The 21516-nt window shown below is 38.7% G+C and overlaps 3 protein-coding genes across 5 annotated transcripts; 1 reads left to right on the plus strand and 2 right to left on the minus strand.

Moving 5' to 3' along the window:
- The first annotated feature begins 1043 nt into the window (after positions 1 to 1043).
- Positions 1044 to 5224, plus strand: tmtops3b (pinopsin). The gene is made up of 5 exons (XM_011483381.3): positions 1044 to 1525; positions 2143 to 2311; positions 3980 to 4151; positions 4232 to 4465; positions 4554 to 5224. Exons 1-5 carry the CDS (start codon positions 1189 to 1191, stop codon positions 4719 to 4721), a joined length of 1080 nt encoding a protein of 359 aa, XP_011481683.1. The 5' UTR covers positions 1044 to 1188; the 3' UTR covers positions 4722 to 5224.
- Positions 3903 to 14837, minus strand: LOC101156109 (protein-tyrosine sulfotransferase 1). Of its 3 annotated transcripts, XM_011483245.3 has the most exons (8): positions 14546 to 14837; positions 11336 to 11999; positions 10893 to 11051; positions 9974 to 10227; positions 7903 to 8104; positions 5236 to 5345; positions 4522 to 5145; positions 3903 to 4253 (listed from the first exon to the last, which is right to left on the minus strand). In XM_011483245.3, the coding sequence occupies exons 2-6, from the start codon at positions 11741 to 11743 to the stop codon at positions 5310 to 5312; spliced, it is 1059 nt and encodes a 352-aa protein (XP_011481547.1). In that variant the 5' UTR covers positions 11744 to 11999; positions 14546 to 14837; the 3' UTR covers positions 3903 to 4253; positions 4522 to 5145; positions 5236 to 5309. The 3 variants fall into 3 exon arrangements, with proteins under 3 accessions (XP_011481547.1, XP_004076202.1, XP_020564389.1); XM_004076154.4 differs by having other exon boundaries at positions 4522 to 5345; positions 14640 to 14837; XM_020708730.2 differs by having other exon boundaries at positions 4522 to 5345.
- A 2292-nt stretch (positions 14838 to 17129) lies between these two features.
- On the minus strand, positions 17130 to 21237 carry crcp (CGRP receptor component). The gene is made up of 6 exons (XM_004076155.4): positions 21154 to 21237; positions 20004 to 20040; positions 19807 to 19905; positions 19639 to 19733; positions 19451 to 19508; positions 17130 to 17561 (listed from the first exon to the last, which is right to left on the minus strand). Exons 1-6 carry the CDS (start codon positions 21159 to 21161, stop codon positions 17415 to 17417), a joined length of 444 nt encoding a protein of 147 aa, XP_004076203.1. The 5' UTR covers positions 21162 to 21237; the 3' UTR covers positions 17130 to 17414.
- Between the last annotated feature and the right edge of the window lie 279 nt (positions 21238 to 21516).

Consider the following 21516-nt stretch of genomic DNA (forward strand, 5'->3'; position numbering starts at 1 on the left):
CTCTTCTTTTGTTTAAAGAGATGTAAAATCAATTTTGATAACAAGTGGTTTTATTTACTATTAATTGACTAAAATTTTGGTGCTTTTGGTGCATTTAGATAAGCTTATGCATTAAAACCAAAGGTTGATTGTTTATCTTCCATCCATACATTTATTTTCAGAAACCACTATATCCCTTTCAGGGTAAAGGGTTGCTGGAGTCAACCCAGGTACTGTTGGGCAAAGGTGGCTTAAACACCATGAACAGGTTGCCAGTCTGTTAGACTGCATCTTTTTTCCCCTGCAAAGTGCACTTTGAATAAGGGGTTTGATTTTTTGCTTCGTGCAAGAAGATGGTAAAGTCTGCTGCAGGCTTAACATGAGCGTTCATGGTAATAACACAGTTGTCTTAGTATGGCAAACATCAATTGACAATTAAAGGAAAACTATTAAAACCAATTTGAACTGCTTACTTTGCAAACATACTGTATTTGCTTCCATGTGAAGTTTCAATAGAGACACAACTGCTGAAGTCTGACAGGGATTGCAGCGTTGGTTGGTCTATTTCTGAGCATCAACTTTGGGAAACATCAAGGCTAATTAACTAATTCAAAAATAATTGCAGTTCATGGTGAACAGTTTGATTGACTTTGTTTTAGTTTCCTGTATCTGAGCTGCTGGTGAATTCTTGGCCTGTTTTTTATGTAAACCACTACTTTTATTATTGATGAGTTGGCTCAGTTATCACTCTCCCCAATCTGCTCGACACAAGTAGTATATTAAATTATCCTAGATTAGATTATCCTTAGAAAGTTTTTTTAAAGCATATATATGTTTTATTTCTTTTTATTTCTTTTTAAAAAAGAATATCAAATTCTAGAGAATTAATTGCATTTCAGTAAATGTCTTCCCAAATTACATTAGGACACATTTAGATGTATTTTTAACTCCTAGTGGTTCATTGGAAGAGGTGCCGTCCCTCCCATTTACCCAATTTGCCAGTTTTAAGTGTATTCTTCATGATGAGCTCCACACAGACTCTACCTTCTTTTTTGTGATAAGGCTCTTCTTACAAAAAAAAATAAGTTTTGCTTCACGTCAGCAAACCAGCAACTTTGTTTCATTCGCGATTTTTTACTCAATTTTTGCCTTCCTTTATTGCTGTTTTTTTTTTTGGCAACATCTTTGTTCAAGCTTGACCCGGTTGCCATGGTGATTGATCTGCAGCGTGGCAGCAACATCAGCACCGAGCAAAGTCCCGGGTCAGACCCAGCAGCGCTGACCCAGGCCGGTCACGCAGTGGCGGCCGTCGCCCTCGGGTGCATCCTGGTCTCGGGTTTCCTGGGGAACCTCTTGGTGCTCCTGGTGTTCTCGCGCTTCCCCGGGCTGCGGACTCCGGTCAGCCTCCTCCTCATCAACATCAGCGTCAGCGACATGCTGGTCTGCCTCTTCGGGACTCCTCTCAGCTTCGCCGCGAGCGTGCGCGGCAGGTGGCTGACCGGACCTCACGGCTGCCGGTGGTATGGTTTCTGTAACGCGCTCTTCGGTAAATTACTAAGCATTAAGAAATATAACATTATTTAACATGCATATCATTATTATTTTTTTCAATCGAATTGGACTTTTATTTTGGTGAGGCGAGTTCATCTGAGTCTAACCTGAGTGTTATCTACCTTGAATTAATTAGATTTGATGTTTTAATATTAACATCAATCAAATCCTTAATGCACTGAGACACCAAAACTAGTCCAAAAAGCAACAAAGTTTTAGAGTCTGAATGAATAAATCTAAAGCATGAATTTTAAAAATAAACAATATGCATTTACTTAAACTCCCATGGACATTCTTGAACTGCTTTTCTGCATCTCTTTGAATAACAAAACAGTATCATCTTTATTATCAGATCAAAGTAGAAAGTGTAGGACATTCCTAAATGATTATGTACTTTTAATATATTTGATTTATGTCTGTTTTAAACTTTTTTTCTATCAGGATTCCATTATTAAGCCTTAAAACATGTTTTTTTGTATTTATTCAAGCAGCTTTATCAATTGAATGCAGCAAGGAGTTGCCCCCCCCCCCCCCCCCCCCCCAGACTGACTGACTTTTTTTATTTTATGGTTTCAAAAATCAAAGATGCCCTCTTTTTTGTCTGTATTGTAGGTGTTGTGTCCCTGGTGTCTCTGTCCTTGCTTTCCTATGAGCGTCACTCTGCTCTGTTCAGCAGCATCCAGTCGTACTCTTCTCAGTACCGCAGAGCCAGACTGGCCGTGGCTGTTTCCTGGCTCTACTCGCTGGCCTGGACTCTGCCCCCCCTTCTAGGCTGGAGCAGGTCAAAACCAAACACTTTGAATTGACTTAATAAAAAGGGAAATGTATCAGTTGTGAAATAAAAACCAAAAAAAAGGGTTAAAAACGATTTGATCATTTTAAGGTACAATCTATAATCAACGCTGCAGTAACACAAATAATCTTGTAGCCCTGCAAATACCCCAATAATGCCTTGAAGTCAAGCTTAAATGTCTTTATTTTGCACCACTTTTTTTACAGATTTGTATACGTTTTTTAAAAATCAATACACAGTGATGAAAGTCAGGCATGGAAAAAATCCCTGAACTTTTCTTTGAGCGATATGGCGGGCACAGAGCGAAATTTTGGAAAAATACGTGGTCTTAGATGCATTCTGGTGCATTCTGGCAGCTAGCTAGAAACTAAGACTAATTGGAGCATCATGATTTGTCATTCAAACCCCTAGTTTGACTCTCCATTAAGGACTTGCTGGTCCTAAAAAAGAATTTGGAAAATTGCTCAAAGTAACACAATCCTACAATCTACGCTTTTCCTTAAAGCTGGAAAACATACAATTGCTAAAATATAGTAACATCAAAGCCCCAAATGGCAAAAAGAACACCAGTAACTATGATATTCTATGAAAATACCTCAGTTATTTATACATTATTTCTGCTTTAGAAATGACTGATGTACAACATCCACTTGCACTGTTTTCTCAAACTATAATTACATCAAAATATGGGATCTGCTTTAAACTATAATTCTATAACATAATACATCAATTCTTTAACACCAATACTAAGTAATCTGGGAAATATCAAAACAAACATACAAACTAAGCTAAACATTGTAAACATTATTTTTTAAGGGAGTGCGGGTCCAAACCATCAAATACTTATAATTAATGTCAACTATACTGAACTAAATCATGGTAATTAGGAAATACTAATAAATTAGATAAAGAAACGTATTCAAAATAAAAACTGAAACTCAAAACTAAAATTGAAATTATTTCAAAATGTGGTTTTGAGATTATTTTACACAAAAAAGTATTTGACCTACACTACCTTAAAAATCTTTTTTTTCCAGCCAAGACCACTTCAATTTGTTTTTTATCGTCTTCTCACAACTGAGGTCGTGACCACGCTCAATAATGACGATGCCTGCCATTATTTTAACACAAATTTGATCGCAAACTCTTCAGATGTATTTGTGAAAGTTTAGCGTGGGTCCGCCAGTTTTGGTCTCTAGGGAAGCAAGTCACGCTGACCACGTGGTGCAGACAGAGCCAATCAGACCCGTCGACGCATCCGAAAGCAACTAAAACGTCCCGTCATTGGTCAATTAGGCCGGGAAGACGAGAGATGGCCACGACCATAGAGGAAGCGATCTGCGGAGAAATATAGAAAATAAAGCTAAAATTAGCTGATTTCAGACCATTTTTTAATCCGGAAAGCGATTTGTCCGTAGAGATCAGGTCTTTATTTCCCGGAAAGTACGTTCGGTTTGCTCAAAAACCCGGATTTCCGGGAATTCCCGGAAGACTTTCATCACTGAATACAAAAAAGACAATAGAGTAATCTCAAATATGAACAGAATGAAACTGTTATAAAAGAAACTGATAGGCAGGAAAGTTTTGGCAAGTATTACAGCTTCATTCCACCAGCATTAAGCTGTGAAACATTATGTTGTTGTGTTTGTGGAGCAGTTATGGCCCTGAGGGTCCTGGGACCATCTGCTCGGTCCAGTGGCAGCAGCGTTCGGGCTCGGCTCGCTCCTACGTCATCTGTCTGTTCATCTTCTGCCTGCTCCTGCCGCTGCTGCTCATGTTCTTCTGCTACGGGAGGATCCTGCTGGCTGTCCGGGGCGTGGAGACGCGGGTCCGTCTGCAGCTTGACCTCCGACATCAGCGCTCGTCTTCTGTGGGTCCATCAATGATTTGATTGCTTGTATCTATTAGGGGTCCAGAACAAACCAGTCTCCTGCAGAGTGGAGAGAAGGACGTGTTCTTTTGATGGTAACTGCCATGGTGACGAGCTATCTGCTGTGCTGGATGCCATACGGCGTGGTGGCAATCTTCGCTTCCTTTGGGAGGCCTGGCATGGTGTCGCCAGCAGCCACTTTAGTTCCCTCCCTTCTGGCAAAAACCAGCACCGCCCTCAACCCAATTATTTACGTGTTGCTTAACGACCAGGCAAGAAATTTAGCTTTCCTAATGTATTTTATAAGCAAAGAATAGGTCTGGATTACCTTTAATAAGGTGTGTTCCGTTCATCTTCCAGTTTTCCAGGTGTTTCTACTACATGACCAGGTGTGGCTCAGAACCGCCACCCTTTCCAGTCCAGCCATCAAGCACCAGGTGTGAGTGGCCTCCTTTTCTGCCCACAGAAGAGCAAAATCTACCGCAGGACGCACTAACACCAAGAAATGAAGCTCACCGTGAACCATAAAATGAAACGGAGGGAAGACATTTGTTCATTTCTGAGTAAAACGCGTTTCTTTGTAGAATAGGATTAGTATCTCACAGTACCACCAGGGGGCGCCATAGCTTTTGCCAGAGAATTCAAGCACAAGGTGACATTCAGAATGTTTTTATTAGTATTTAACAACAATTCTCAATGCATGGTTAAAAAAAAACAACATAATTTAGTAAGAAAATAAACATACATTTTCAAAAATATACAGTTCTTTATGTATTTTATGAACCGCTGCTTGCCTTTTGTAGAAACATTCCTATTTTGATGAAATTACAAACAACTTAAAACATGCTAAAAGAGAGTATCAAAAGACACAGCAAACACCATGGAGATGAACTGTAAGAAGCAGCAATCTTCCCTGAGCAGACAGTCCACTCTGGATGAGAGAGCTGCAGACCTGCAAAGACATGAACCATCGCCTCAGCGGTGCACAGACGTGGACACTGCAAGTCTCGAGAACAATTCTAAACGTGTAACACAGACATACATGTTAAGTGTTAATACTGCTGAGGTGGAAGTTCATGTTCAAGGTGTGTCCCTGTTGTGGAATGAGAGCCAGGCTTAACTCTGGTGAAGAGTGTCTGCTGCCTTTGCTCCCTGAGGAAAGAACAAGACAAGCATGACAGAAACAAAGTCATCAGGGGCGGAAAAAAGCTCTGATGTCATCAGTGCTACGAAGTGGCAAAACAGAGCATGTACTGTACATGCTAGGGCTGGGCGATTTTTTAATTTGAATTCTGATTTTTTTTCCCTGACACCCCCCCCCCCCCCCCCCCCCCACACACACACACACACACTTATCCCTTGTGCTATCTTAGATGACCCCACCCTTACTTTGACGTGTTCTTCCTACCATGACAAATGTGGATAAAGGTGGAAAGATTTCATGTAATCCATGGACACCAGTGAAGATCACAAATCATTGAAGAAAATAGGTTCAGAGCACTGTCTAGTGGGTCTAGATGACCCAACTCCCAATGGTAAAGTGCCTAGGATAGCACAAGGGTTAAGGACAGCAACTGCGGCAGACAACTTAAAGAAAATTTAGCTTTTATTTTATCAAACCCAAGACAAATGTAACCCCCATTTCTGGGATGAATATTAAATAAATGAACACACTCTTGGAATCAAAGTCCCAGCTGTGTTTTAAATCACACTTTGTAGTGTAGACTAAAAGGACACAAACATTCACCGTGAGAGTAGCACCATTTTCTAAAGGATTAACAATACAGCTCATATCTAGGCTCTAAGGTTTTAATTAAATTAATAAACCCTACGTCTTCTCTGTGATCGTTCTCCACAGTGCCCCGTTCCTAGGGATGGGTACCGAGCCCCGGGGCAACACTCTTCCAAGACCGCAGTAGCTGTAAGATCTGACCTCAATGGTTCTGCTTTCAGTACTGGAAAAGTCGCATTTTTTTGTGTCCCACAAGATATAAACTAGAGCTGTGACAGTGTGGGATTTTTGATCACCGCGCTGATGAAGCAGCAGGAGTCGCGGTCAACCGCACCCCCCCGCCGAACACAAAATCCCCCGGCGGCAACGTCGTGAATGAATACAATTCATCATTACAACGCAGTATTCTTTATTAACAAATAACAGTAACAACTAACTACTAACTAACTAATGAACTAACTATATAGGTGTTGTAGTTTGTGTGTCAGCACGCTGCCTGTGGAAGGAGCGCATGCCGAGTGAGTGAGTGAGAGCGTGCACAAGTGTTGGGGGTGTGCGTTCATGTTTGGTGTTACGGAGTGAAGGAGAACAGTGATAAAAGGTTTCCCTCAGGTGTTGGAATAGGTTTGTGGTGCTGCTGCCTTTGACTGTGATGGGCTTTAGGCAAATGTTGCAGCATGGGGGGGGGGGGGGGGGTCTCTTCCTCCACGTCTGTGGCAGCAAACTAACCAGTTCCAAACAACAGATGATTTTATTCCTTTCTTGGGAACAAACTTCCCACTCTCACTGGTAGCCACGTCGCTTGCGGTTTCGTGTGTGCAATGATGTTTACACAAAAACTCGATTTAGTTATTTTTCAAATTGCCCTTGACAAAAAATTCAAAATTAATTAATTCAACCAATTTTTTGCCCAGGCCTAGAACATGCTAATTTGGAGTTTTCCTTTAAGGAATTTAAATGCAAATATAACATGAATTGAATTGTGGTCACAAGGACAGACGCACCTTTTCTAGAAAAATAAGCAAAAAAAAAGGTAACGATTGTATAGTAACTAGTGAGATCGTTGGCTGTTGGACCCCTTCCCTGCTGAGAGCTCTCTATTCAAACGCTCTCTCGCTTGCTTACAGGCCCTCACACCCCCCAACCTAACTTACTGATGAAACAAAAATTGTGTGTAATTGGAGCTCTCCAGCCTTACAGTTTTAAGCCAGATGTCAGCTCAGACGAGGAAAACAAAGACGTACATGGATCTATTTGTCTGCAAGTGGATCCATCGGAATGGAGCAGCGCAGGGAGCTTAAGGCCAGCTAAGCGCATTTTGAAAATAACAAATCAGCCGATTTACATGATTTAAATAAATACTCAGAACTGCAGTTTTGAGCCTAATTTTCTTTATGCATGTCCTCCATCATCAGAAAAATGCCATCAGAACGTGTTAAAAACACAGTTTTTATCGGAGTGGGTATTTAAGTTAAGAGATTAGTTACTGGAGTCTCAGAAAAGCTCGCAACAAGAAGAAAACACTACTTAGAAAATGACCTGACGTGTATGTATTTGTCCACTCAGATAGAACGTCTGTGAAATGCTGCATTATTGACACAAACAGGTCAGTTCAACCATAAAATCTTATATCTGACCATTTTCTGATTTGTTTATTCTAAAGCTACATTATATATAGTCCTTTGGATACCATTTAGTAACATATCTATTTGGAGAATTTTGCCTCTATTTCACATACATTTAATCACTTGATGTTTATAAATTGTGGTTTGTGCAGCATGTTTGTATTTACAAGAATGGTTGTGACTCGTAGCAACGTGGAAAAAGAAAATATGCATCCAGACATGAAAAAAAAATCAAATGTAATTTTTCATTAAAAAATGTAAATAAAAAAACACAATCATCTTGCATTTAAGATAACGTTTTTTCATTCAATAAAAAAAAAAGTAAACTATTGTCTGGGATTCTCGGACTCACCTGTGAGGTGTTGAAAGGATAAACCGTGGACTCTGCTTTTGTATAGTCAGGGGGGTTGGCGTGGGGGTCGTATCCCAGACGAGCCAGCATTGGTGCAATTTCCGCCATGTCGTTGATGACATCAGAGGGAACGTGGCCCACCCATTTGGAGAGGGCTTCTGTGTTCACAGGCTTCATCACCTGGTCTGTTGAGCGCTCCACCCTGCAGAGATGGAAGAAATACATTTTTTAATCACAGAAAAAATGTAATAACCCCATAAAAGCAACAGAAACATTCATATTGCTTTTAACATAAATATTAAAAAGGGGCAAATCAAGATACAAAACAAAATCAACCCTGAAAATATACTCTTTAATCAATTAAATCTTTAAAATAAATGGCATCACATCCCCACCAAATATTTCTTAAGGTTATAAAACATCAAAAGGCCAAAAGCAAAAACAATCCTTACATAACAAACTCAAAAATAAAGATGCCAGTTCTTTCCAAACATGGCCTAATTCTTCCAAATAAACTCTGTGTTTGGGCTTATCAACGTTCAGCAGTCGGATTTCCTCCAAATCCCATGTGATTTTGCTCTCCCTTAAGTAATGCTGCGGTTAAATCTCGGGAAAAATAAAATTACAGAAATCTGCTGTGGGGGAAGGTCCATAAGCTTTAAATGACCTCAAAGATTTGCGTGCTTTGTGGGAAAATGTTCTCTTTTTGTGTCTGTGTGTGTGATAAACAGGAAACTACAACAAGTTTGAAACATACCGGTAATCTGTTCTAAGATCAATGCATCCCATATCTATACATCATGTCCTTGAAAAGAACTTGAAAAATTCCTGATCATTTATTAATTCAATGTAGATTTAGAAGCAATAAGGTTTTTTTTATAGTCCACAAATAACTTTCTTTCTTTAAATTTTATTTTCCATCATCTGTGAATATTTAGAAAAGGAACTGATGCAAATGAGTCCTAAACATGGACAGCACTGTTCCATAAATCCCTGAGGCCTTTTTTATGGAATTCAGTTATGATCAATATCTGTTTTTAAATTAACCTGGACCTCAGCTCTTTCAGCCAAATAGAACTATTACATAACAGAAGCAGATGGTCCAGAATAAACCTGCTGACATACATGGTAGAGACATAAACGCCTTACAATAAAATGTAAGGAAATGATTCTCAGTAAAAGTTCAGAATTCATTCCACTTACATACTGGTGCATTTAAGATAAAAAATAAATAAGCACGAGGTTTTTAGGTTCTTTGCTGCGTATCGATATTTTATCATGTGAAGCAAAACTGCAGGATTGGATTTAGGAAACAGATTCACATCTTTGTAATTCTCCATCATCCACATAGAACATCTGCATTTACTAAGCTCCTTAATAAGCACGACTGAATTTAGAAAGGCTTTTGAAACAAAGTAGGGCACTTAGCAGATTTTCTGTTATATTTAATTATTCCTATTTGTGCTTTTCCATTTAAGCCGATGATTCCAGAAAAAAAGGACAGATGGAGAGAGAGGGGATCTCAATCGGGTATAAAGCTCAGATGGGACCTAAACCCACCACTCAGGCAGAGGAAAACACAGAGGTGTAGTAGAGTCTGTCATGAACAGGAGGGCTGCATTACTTGTTTACAATACTGCCCTGATTACAGTTTGCTTTCTCAATGTCGGCTACTTCACTTGTAAAAATTGCTCAGCTGTAAAAAAGTATCAAAACTGAAATCCATTTCTTAAGTCTTATGGCTTTAGAACTTAACACGCATTGTAACTGAAACAGAATTATATTAGGTAAAGCTGCTTGTTTTAAAAAGAGGTGGACTGACTGAAAAGAGCATCAACTCTGTGTGAAACAGTCAAATCTTTTTGACGGATGACACTAGATTTTTACAACCCTGCAGAATAAAGTATGGAGTATTTCTTCTATTCTTTCTTCTATTTCTTCAGTTATGACCAAGAAAAACAGTCCTAAAAGATTTTGATTTGACAGTTTTAATCCCAGCTATTTGTGCTGTTAGTTTTTTGGAAAGCGTTATCGTTAAAACCATTAGAAAAAGAAGACTTCAGATGCTTACTTTGACAAAGACACACCACCAGCCTTTCCAATCAGCTCTTCATGGTGCAACACTGACGGATCCCACTGCAGTTCAAGGAAGTTGAGTAACTTCCTCATTTCTAGCTCTTGGTGAAGAACGAGCTGCTCGTAACGAATGGCCATGCATCTGACTTCCCCAGCGGCCTGGCACTGGCTGAACATGGTCTCCACTGCACTGTTCCACTTGGTCAGACAGTCTCTGTAGCTGGTCAGGTCAAACCCAGATATGGTCACCTTTGGATCAGAGAACAGGTGATCAACGCTGGAGCCTAACCCATTACTGCCAAAGTTAGAACTAAAATACTAAAATGATTACAGTGTTCCCTTGTTTATCCCAGGGGTTATGTTCTAAAACTAACCTGCAATACGTGAAATTTGCAAAGTAGGATTACAGATGTTTTAAAGCTGTACAACTCCTCACTACACATTTTATACATAATTTTACGAACATTTTCCCAGTTTTCTCTCTTGTTTAAACTCAAAGTTCAAACTTTCACAGAAAAATAGGTCCATTACTAAAGAATGAAACCTAAGATCTGCTCGCAATCAAAGATTTACGTCTAAGGCAAGATGAGCGCATTCTGTACAAGACGCATGGCACGGAGGTGATTGACAAGGCCAACACCCAATCAGGATGCAGAGGATGGTGCACTGTTGAAGAAGCATGCAAAACTGCACTGACAAATCTAGGAAACAAGACTGCAAAGGAAGAACCACAATACAGCAAGGGAACACTGTATACACACTCAGCTTTCCATTTCTTCTAGACACAGACAAGCAGCAATCTGAACCAGTTTTTATGAGGCAAAGTGTCAGCATTAATCGACCTTTTAAAAAAATGTCTGCTTGCATTGCAAATCTTTGCAGGGAAAACAAAAAAGGAAAGAAAACTACCCTACCTTGCGTGAAATCATGGAGTGAACAGTTGCTCGCCCATCTCTTAACATGAGGACAAACTTTGCTTTAGGGAAAATGCGGGCCAAATAAGAGAGAGATTTCAGTGAAAAGGGGTCCTTATTGCAAAGGCGAGGTGCTGGCTCCCCGTGACCAATTATGACCTAGAACAGATAAAAACCTCTTGATATAAAATCATGACATGAAGAGATAAGAAGAACTGGGGAGTACACAAGTGAATGTGCCACAAACAAAAGCATATATTTAAAGTTTTCCTTGCTCAAAGCAAGACTTTTATCTTTTTTTAAGGCATAAGAACTGTTTCTCACTTATGACACACAGGTAACAACTGTCTTTGGGGTTTGAGTATAAGCTATCACTGCAACATATACACATGGAAAAATGTCTTCTAAAAACCAATACAGGCTTTCTGCAGCAGCAAACTCACCTCCAATAGGAATGCTCGTACTGCTGAGTCCAGCACTTGGTCAGTGACGCCTGCCTCGTCAAGTCGTATTCGCTCCTTAGCCGATTTGCTCCAGCTGGCTCTCATTGTCAAGAGACGGGGAATCACTTGAGTTTCCTCCCCACAGCGCACGGCATTGTGGGCGTCCAGCATGACACGCATCAGAGTGGTGCCGCTTCGCGGAAAGCCCCCGATGAAGATGATGGGCGTGTCTTCGGGAATCTGCTCGGTCAGGGACAGGTTCTGGTTGCCCGAGTGGAGGTTGAGCTCCATCCATCTGTAGCGATGGCTTTTTGGAGGACAGCCACCTCCGCTCATTCCCAAGTACAGCAGGGACACAGAGCACAAGAGCACGCAGGCCAGCAGCAAGTTTGTTCTGGTGCTTCTCATGCTTGGTGCGCGGTTGTGAGTCAGGAGCACCTAAAAACATTCAGGGACAGCTGAGGCTGGTGGATGGAATCAGAAGTGTTGGGAATCACCTTATAAAGTTCATTCAAATGTAGCTCAGTGTGATCTGACAGTCAAGAAAGGGATCCTTCAGAGGCGTTGAACTAGCACCACTCATCACTCCTGTGCTTTGTCAGAGATGTTGATCCAGGCTTGCCATGCCCCAAGGCAAGGCATGTCTCTCACCCATCGCTGCTGCCTAAAAAACAACCAAACATTTCTTAGCGTTGCTGCACCAACATCAGTTTACATCAGCAAGAAAAACCGTAACAGTGGAGCACAGTGTGGTAACCTCCTGACTTTACAACTTCCTCATTTAGTAAAAAAAAGGCATGGATTGTTAGAGTTTTATAGTGTACCAGACATCTGCAATGAGTTTGGATGAATAGGCTGTTTTAGGCAAGCAGAAAGTGATGGGAACTGTTGTTTCCCAGGATTTCGTACAAAACTCTCAGCAGGAACTGCAATACATCATTTTTTTTATAGCATTTCTCCTCAGGGGTCCCATATGAGTTTTCACTGTGGCGTTCCACAACAGTTCTAGCCACTAATTGCAGTTCCCTAGTTTTTGCCATTACTGATGGTTTCTGACCAACAAAAAGGCTAAACATTGTCTGTTACAGCTCATGTTCCTACTGACAACAGAATCCACCAATTCTGCTTTACTCATCAGCTTTGTACAGTTGCATCAGCAAGAGCCAAAATCTGCATCCTCTTATTAATGTGAGAATTACAATATATGACCTTGGACTTCATTTGATTATGTTTCCTTTATTTTTTTCTTAAACTTGAGGCTGCTGTTATAGCTTTAAGTCCCTCTCTGATCTTTTTTTAATCTATTGTAAAATCATTCACAGTGGTCTTTTATTTATGATTATACCATTTTTAGCCAGTGCCGTTTTATGGGACACAGTTTCTACAGAACAGCAGGAGCTCATTAGAAATTTGAGTTGTGGGTGGAACTGTTGAAGCTGAGTGAGCCTGCCCCCATATCCCAACATCCATCCGTTTATCCTCTCTCCTGCTAGCTTAAAACCCCTTTACAAGCCCAACCTAACATTACTGGTACAACAAAAATGGCGAGCAATATCAGAGCTATCTAGCCGTACAGTTTCTAGCCAGGTGCCAGCTCAGAGGAGGAAAATGAAGACGTACATGGATCTATTTGTCTGCAAGTGGTTGCATCAGAATGGAGCAGAGCAGCGAGCTTGTGGCCCGGCAAATGTAGCTTCTACGTCACCGCTTCAAGCTTATTTAATGCCAGTTTTTCGTCTGCTGATTCACGATATGAATAAAGAAACACTCAGCGAACGCAATTGTTAGGTCCATTGTCTTTATACATGCCCTTCATCATGATAAAATATCTACAAGAACAAATTTAAAACACAATTTTCATTTCAATGTGTCTTTAAGATCCAAGTTTTATTCTGGCTGGAGCTCCCTGCTCTGGTTTTTCAACAATCTGTCCTGATCTGAAAGATCAGACAGGGAAAACATCTGGAAGTGAGAACGTTGAGGTCTAGAATGCTTAAACCACACTAAGGTTACCTGTATCCAAAGGCTTAACATGTACAATATTGTTTACTTTTTGGTGTTAAACTACTTGGGATTTGCTAATTTTGTAAATTGGGAGATTAGTCTTGGTGAGATTTCAAGAGCTGAATCAATCACATGAACTTTTTAAAATCCAAACATGCTTTTGCAAAGGAGGAAAAGGAAGCAAATCCATACAAAGTAGGAGTTACAAACAAGGTCTATTTCACCTATTTTTATTTGTAGCTAACAGTGCTTTTTAATATTGAGGGCTGGGGTGTTTGTGCCTGTGCTGACACCCAGGCCAGCAGACGGCACCTTCTTGGTTCTCTCTTCTTAAGGTTTTTTCTTCTTAAATCATTTCTCTTTTGCTTGTGCTTGTTTTTGTGTATTTTATTATGAGGGGCTTATTTATTGACTTTTTGCATTGTTTTTATGTGCAGCACCTTGAGCTGTTTTCTTTACATGAAAGGTGCTATAGAAGTAATATTAATTTGAATTTGAATATTGTTCCATCTTTCTTAAAAAGTAAAACTATTTACCCTGCAGTAAACATATATTGAGTTTGACTTTATAAGCATAGAAGAGTTGATCCCGTCCCCTGACTACAGAAAAGATGTATGTTTATAAAACACATAAAATATTCGTTAATATGTCTTAAACTGATACTTGGGGGTGATGGTTGTTAAGAAAGACAATGTCACTTCCTTATTTCCAATTCAACCACAAAACAGACTTCCTGTCACAGCTAGCGTCTCAGATCTAAATTATTATTATATATAAAAAAGCTACAACTAAAAATCATTTGTGTTCTTTGAAGAGTCTTGATAATAACGTCTGGAATACGTTATTATTTTCTTACGTGGCGCAGAAAATTAACACAAAAAATACATGATCTTATCTCGATGTAGTTTATACTTTAAACGGGTCATTCGAAATGTATGTATATTTAGTCTTATGGATTATTATAGTCCCGGAGATTAGGCCTTCAGTCTGGAACATCTGTCTACATTTCCGCAGTGAAACAAACAAACAAAATAACAAAATGCCTCCAGGTGAACGACCTGCTAGCCAACAGCGACAGCCCCGCAGCCACCTTCACCACAGCCGCCACGGAGAGACCACCTTCACCGGGCGGCAAAAGACTTACTCGGGCTTCATTTAGTCACGGCGTTTCATGTTAAACAGAATGTGTCTGCTGAGGCAACTCACCCGCCATTCAACTGCTAAAATCCAAGAAAAAAGAAGAAAAGAAAAACAAGAACCTTGACCGAAACGGCAGAAAAATACAGCTCCCCGTACTCACACACACATCTTTTACTGGTCTTGTTCAGTCACTGCTCGGCCGAGATCCAAGCTGTCACGTCCGCAAATGCTGTAATTTTGAAACACAAAAGCTTTTTCTGGCGATTTTAACGTAACTTCGAACCTGAAAAAAAGGGTTTCTGTCGTTCAGAGAAAAAAAGTAGGCACGAGCGCTCTCAAGCAGGGAAAGCTGCTCGGTGATTGGTGGACAGATGCAGTGAATTCTAAAAGCGCATCTGCTTGGAGGATTCCTATTGGCTGAGAGGCCATCGGGCAGTTCCGCCTCGTTGAAAACCCTTTCCCCCTTTCTTCACCACTCGAAGCTAAAATTACTTTATCACATCGATTGGTGTGCTCTCAGTAAAAGCCCACGGGGGAAATTTAACCACGGAGTGGAATTTAGTGGAGGTTGAAACCGCCTCATTTAATTTACGCGTGTTTTCATTTCCCATAGATTTTTTGATATTCCTTTGGGGGTTAAACTCTCCCAATAAACCAAAGAATGCAAATGAAAGTCTGAATATCTCCATAAATTTGTAGAAAAAAATTGTACTGACACATTTGATATATATTACATGAGATGCACATTTGTTTATATGCCTGTTATGCACAATTAAGGACCACTGACATAATGGGATTCAGGTACCTACAGATACTGATTGCCCCCTTCTTAAAAAATAGAATCTTTCTTAAAAAATCAAATTCTCTCAATTTTCAAACTTGTTTAAACTAGAGTACTTTTCCAGTGCTGCAGTTTAACATTAACATTTTTTTTGTGCTTTGTGAAAAACTGGGACTTTCAGCAACCTATTCAGAAATATATAAGGAGGAACATTAGATATTTGCTTTAAAAATGCCCATTAAAGCATAACTTCCTGTCAAATTATACATGAAAACAAAACCCTGGTGAACCCTAAAGATGCTTTATTTTTCATTTTTCACAATATAGTTGATGTACTGATGATATACTTTAACGTAATTTTAAAAACTGAAAAAGTGACAAGTATCATATAAAAATATGATTATTTGTCTCTTAGCACATAAAACGTTTGCATCACATATAGGCTGAAACATGGACGGTGTACAGACTGTTGAGATTTTGCCACCTTAATCTCACCAAATGACATTTTTTTATCCACTTAGAACAGAGGAAATCACAAAAGCATTTCACAAAATATTGTTTTGGAGAGTGAAAATCCTATTTTGCGTGGGGTGTGATATCACAATGGGCAACAAAAAAAAGTATTGGTCTGCCACAAATTCTGCAAGTTGTCCCACAGAGGAAAGAAGTCTGTAATGTATGTAAACCTCAACTGTGAGAGACAGACTGTAAAAAGAAAATCCCGGAAATCTGATTTACGATTTCTTTTTTAAATACACTTTCTGTCCTTCACAGTTGAAGTGTTCCTACGAAGAACATTACAGACCTCTCTCATCTTTTTACGGAGAACAACTAGCAGAATTGGTGATTTTATTTCTGTATCTCCTCACTCCAATGAACAAGAGAAACTTTATTTTAGTTTTTGGAGTTGAGAAGTCAAACAACGGTTTTGTGCTGTCTGGATGACATTCCCTTATTTATCATATTTCAATGATTTCAACTAACAAGTCAAATTTATCCCAAATACAGTAAACAGACTGGAAATTGTGACTTTGTCTTAAAATAGAGCCAAAGGAAAGCTATTTTGAACTTATGTAAGTCATTGCTAACATATTTTTTGTGCAGCACTGACGACACAGTGTGTCCAAAAATCTCAATAACTTAGTTTTATATTGAAATAAGTTAAAACCTCTTCAGGTTTGTGAGGATTTTTTTGTCGCTTTCAGGCATTGTTGTTATTGTTCTCCAAGTGCACACACATTTTTTCCACAACTCTTTCTTTAAAATCAAGGAGCTAAATTAGCACAGGAATATGAGTCGGCGTTCACAGGAAACCAAAAACAGAACAATCTAAATGTGTGAGCCGAAATGGAAACTTCCTTTGCATTAAGCAAACAACATCCAAAAGCAGTGACTGAAGATTCTCAGACATCTGCAGTACTGATTGTCTTAAATGGCTTGTTAATGTTCACATGAATTAACACATGTGGAATTATGTACATAACAAAAAAGTGTGAAACAACTGAAATTATGTCATTTTCTTCATAGTAGCCACCTTTTTATTTGATTACTGCTTTGCCAAGAATGCCAAGAGTGTGCAAAGCAGTAATCAAAGCATAAGATGGCCACTTTGAAGAACCTAGAATATGATATATTCTCAGTTGTTTCACACTTTTTGTTATGTACATGTTCCACATGTGTTTTGAGTTCCACATAGTTTTGATTCCTTCAGTGTGAATCAACAATTTTGATAGTCATGAAAATATAGAAAACTCTTTGAAGGAGAAGGTGTGTCCAAACCTTTGGTCTGTACTTTATATATTCAAGTGTTGTCCACAAATGTTTTCCCTTCAGTATTTTAACTTTTTTAGATATGAAGAGAAAGAATAGTCAAGATTTATCAGATTTTTTTTATGAGAATAATGTACAATAATTTCCACTTTGTATTTTACATGTGATCCATTTTCTCTGCACTGTTGCAAAGGTTACTGGTGAAAGTTGCTGAAAAAAACAATTACTAATGAAAACTTTTGAAATGTTCTGCGTATTCCACGTGTCAGCATTTCTCCCTGTAATGCAAACTTCTGCAGGTGAAGACCACCGATCCTTTTCTGGAATCATTTTAGCCTCATTGTCTGTTCCCCTCAAATGAGTTGGCCTTGGCCTTTCGCTGTGTCAAGACTGTTCGGCGCCTCCATTCATCTCTGCATCTGCCGCTGCAGCGTTTTCTTGCTCCGGGTCGCCTGGCAGGACGCCTGCAACTGTCTGGATGAGCTCCTCAATCTGCTCCTCTGTCAGCCGCTCCTCACTTTCTTCAACCATCTGAAAGGAAATGAGAGCTATGTTAAGATTGCTTTTCTTTGACACAGCTCTTTTTTTGAACTGAGTAGTTTTTTTTGAAGGTTATTCTTCTGACATACCATCTTATATGGGATCATATGAAGCATTGTGGTCCAGTATGTGCTTCCATGTCAGCTGCTTCCTTAATCATGATTTGTTTTTTTGTTTAGCTGAAGTAATTCAAATAGCAGGAAAACCACACTTTTCAGGAAAGTATTCCTCTTAAAAATCCATGATCATCGCAAATTTTTGAAGAATTCACAAAACTGCTGGTTTGCCAGCCTGAAAATTTTTTTTTCTTTTTCTTTTCTTACGTTTTTGCTTTAAATCTTAAATCTACTGTACGTATTGTACTGAACTTCAACGGCAAAACAAACTACACATGTTGATTGTGTTACATTCATGCATTGTCTGTGAAAGGAAAATGCAGATTTAAATAAAAATAAATGGAGAACCAATGTGCATATTTTCCATTTCTCTTTCTAAAACACAATTTGTCATTTTACTTTTCTATATTTCAGTCAGTTTATGGATGGCACCACGTCATTCCTGGCCTTCTTGCTGGTTATTAACTGGATCAGTTGTACTCCTTCAAATATAACATGGAATCACCATCACATAATGACACAGTTAACTACCTTGAGATAACTGGGAGATGGACTGCTTTACCTTGTGCTATCCTAGGCACTTTAACATTGGGAGTTGGGTCATCTAGACCCACTAGACAGTGCGCTGAACCTTTTTTCTTCAATGATTTATGATCTTCACTGGTGTCCATGGATTACATGAAATCTTTCCACCTTTATCCACCTTTGTCATGGTAGGGAGAACACGTCAATGTAAGGGTGGGGTCATCTAAGATAGCACAAGGGTTAAAAGCATCTCAAAAGTGAGAAGGGCGACATCTGCAGGCTGAGTTTTAGAACTGCATGTTAGTGGATGCTAATGGAAATGGCCTCATTTGTGTTCACTGCAACAACTGCTTTATAGCTGCTTTGTATTGAAAAAAATATTTTTATTTTAAAAGGATACAGATTGCAGAGAGACAAATGGTAAACAGGGAGTGCAGTTCTTTAAGAGGCTCCATATAGTTTTGGAAATTCACTTTTTAAAATGTACTCTAAGAGATAATCTGCTCTAGAATAACTGATTTAGGACAATATATAATTGCTGTTGCATTATGAAACCAGATTATTTCTTAATAGAGGGAGCCTTCTACACTTGGCTTTAGGTGAGTAATTATTGGTTGCTAAAAAAGATTTTTTCGGGACACACCACACCCCAGTGAAGCAGCATCAGAAGTCTGCACTCCACATCCTGGTGTTACTCAGTTTGCTAAAAGAACGGCTGGATTTCTCTACTTGATTTTTAGTCAAATAGTGCAATGTACCCATTTTAAGGATTAAATATTTCTAAACCCATCACAGCCATAACCTCAACGCTTAGCTAAAGCAATAATAAGGCTTTGCTTAAACGGGTCATGAGGGTCTTTTTGGTTTGCTGTATAAGGTATTGTTAACATTGTCTTGTAATAGCTGCTTCAATAGATTATTAATGCGTTACAGGAATGGGCTCAAGCCTGGATTTACTGTGAATTGCCCATTCAAACTAACCCTGCAGACAGGAATAGCATGAAAAAACCAGAGTGGTAGAACCTGTAGGGCAATCTACATGTAACAAATGAAGTTGCTGATGGATGCATGTGAAAAAGTGCATGTTTTGGGTTAGATTTGAGCCTTTTTGGGTTGAGTTAACAAAAATACAAATATGAGAAAGATCTCATTTGTTATACAGAGCTACCATAGGAATACATGAGTAAATTATTTAGGAAAAAAAGATAAAACATTTAGAAAGACATGAAAAATACTTACAAGCTGAATTTCCACTGCACTCTGAGGCCGTTGGTTTAACAGCTGCAGTTTTTCTGCCCTTAAAGAGAGAAAGATGGCAAAATTTTAACTTTGAGACATTTTTATCCCCAAACTATACATCATTTATTAAGCGGAAATTACAATTGAAGCCCCAGAGGGGTGAAAAATATTATCTTTTAGATACTGACTTGGTCAGCTTCTGAGGCATCATGGTGGTGAGGAACTCTCTGACAATTTCAGGACTCTGTCTGCTGCATGGCGTCTTTGACAAATACTTTAGAGTCTGAAAGCAAATGCAGGTGAGAACATGGACTGGATTTGACAACTAAAGCTCAGACAGTATGAATAGTACCCACTTCATACATGATGGTGTTGAGGTCCTGTTGCCCGAGGCTATGTTTGCTTTTTCCAGCATCTTTCCTCTGTTCTTTCAGGTCGGTGAGAAGTTTGAATACCTGAGACGAAGACATTATTTAGCTTTTCTGAATAATTAATTTCATTACCAGGCAGGAAAATCAACAAAAACCCTTAATAGACAGTCTTATAGTCTCACCTCATAGTTACTGAGCATGGCCGCGTTTGCATTTTTTCTGTGTAAAAAAACCCAAATAACAATTGTTAAACATTAAATTATGAGATAATTAAAATATCTGTTACCAAAACAAGCTTTATAAGATTGGAATATTTCCCATGTAGTTTATATATTTAGTAAACATTTTTCTTCTGTGATTTGATCTTCACATCCTTGTGTTACTAAAAGAACGGCTGGATTTCTCTACTTGATTTTTATTTATATAACGAAATTTTCTTAATCGGAACCTCAGATCTTCTCTTTAATGAACAGCAATAATTTTTTTTTGTGTTTTCCCTTTTTAAAAACTAGAAACCCATCAATTAGATTATTTTAAAGCCGTTGAAACTTACTGAAATAGATATTAGCAAATGTTTTTGTTTTTCAAGTTTGAAGAAGAAAAGAAATACAATTAAAAAAAGCAAACTTTTGATAAATATAAATAAATCTAATGAAAAACAAGACAGAATACTGTTTAAATTCAAACCTGTTTCCCATATTTCTTTGCTTCAATGTTATTTAGAAAAATTAAGTTTGTGATTTCAGGCAAATATGAATTAGATCAGAGCTCAAGTGACAAGTTGACAAATGTTGTGGAGTGCGGCTGAGTTGGCTTATATTAGATGACAAAATGTTTTTTAGCTGCTTCATCATGTCATAACTAATTCATTTATTATTGAAGAGCCAACGCAGAATGTGTTTGTAAATGGAATGTTTCATGATTTGAAACAAATATTTGATAACACAAACTCAAACTAATCCGACCCGTGCTTTTTGTTTCTCCCATCTTCTGAAATTTACGTTTATAAACGATTTCGCGACCTTTTGTCCCGTCTCTAACTTCGTCCCCAAACATAATACAATTTAAAACATTTGTAGACTGCAAACTCTTCAAAATGGATCAAAGTCTCCCGGACTCAATATGTTTTAATTCAGTTGTTTTGTGTGTCGATCATCATCTCTCCATTTTTTGGCCGACAGCATCATCCCAACGGAACAAGCAAAACATCACATAATAAACCCGAAACTGAAACACGCACGAAACTACCATCGATCACAATTAAAATTGTACATGTAAATATACATAAAAGACTTATTAGCCGTTGTTTTGTTCTTAAAAAAAAAATCTTACACTTCCATGTCGACTCTTAGGTTCCGTTACAATAAAGGGGTTCGTGTAGAAAATAGGGGAGTATATTGGTTCCGCCTAGCAAAAAACGCATTTTTACATAGAACGTGGGATCAGAGAAAACAGAATAAATATTTAAAAAAGTGAAACACTGCCGAGATGTTTGAAAATGAAAAACAATGTAAGAGTATCTCAAAAAGTGTAAATTCGAAAGCCCCTTCACCAAACAGTTCAATGAAATTAACAAGGACTTCCAGAGCCTCATGCAGCAGCATCAGGGAGAAGGTGAAGTACACCCTGAACACATCGAGGGTTATTTTAAACATATTAAACATTTAACATTTACTGTTAGGGTAAGGGAACAAA

This window comes from Oryzias latipes, chromosome 14, assembly GCF_002234675.1.
Source record: "Oryzias latipes chromosome 14, ASM223467v1".
NCBI lineage: Eukaryota > Metazoa > Chordata > Actinopteri > Beloniformes > Adrianichthyidae > Oryzias > Oryzias latipes.

Bases quoted from the DNA above. Each gene is read 5' to 3' on its own strand.
- LOC101156109 (XM_004076154.4), bottom strand. From the start codon at position 11,743: ATGAGAAGCACCAGAACAAACTTGCTGCTGGCCTGCGTGCTCTTGTGC. The intron at 11,052-11,335 runs GTGAGTTTGCTG...TATCTGTTCTAG, and splicing joins TACGAGCATTCCTATTGGAG to GTCATAATTGGTCACGGGGA. The intron at 10,228-10,892 runs GTAGGGTAGTTT...TCTGATCCAAAG, and splicing joins ACTCCATGATTTCACGCAAG to GTGACCATATCTGGGTTTGA.
- tmtops3b (XM_011483381.3), top strand. From the start codon at position 1,189: ATGGTGATTGATCTGCAGCGTGGCAGCAACATCAGCACCGAGCAAAGT. The intron at 2,312-3,979 runs GTCAAAACCAAA...TTTGTGGAGCAG, and splicing joins CCCCTTCTAGGCTGGAGCAG to TTATGGCCCTGAGGGTCCTG. The intron at 4,152-4,231 runs GTCCGTCTGCAG...TGTATCTATTAG, and splicing joins TCCGGGGCGTGGAGACGCGG to GGGTCCAGAACAAACCAGTC.
- crcp (XM_004076155.4), bottom strand. The intron at 19,734-19,806 runs GTGGGTACTATT...ATTTGCTTTCAG, and splicing joins TCAACACCATCATGTATGAA to ACTCTAAAGTATTTGTCAAA. The intron at 17,562-19,450 runs GTAAGTATTTTT...ATTTCCTTTCAG, and splicing joins GTGCAGTGGAAATTCAGCTT to ATGGTTGAAGAAAGTGAGGA.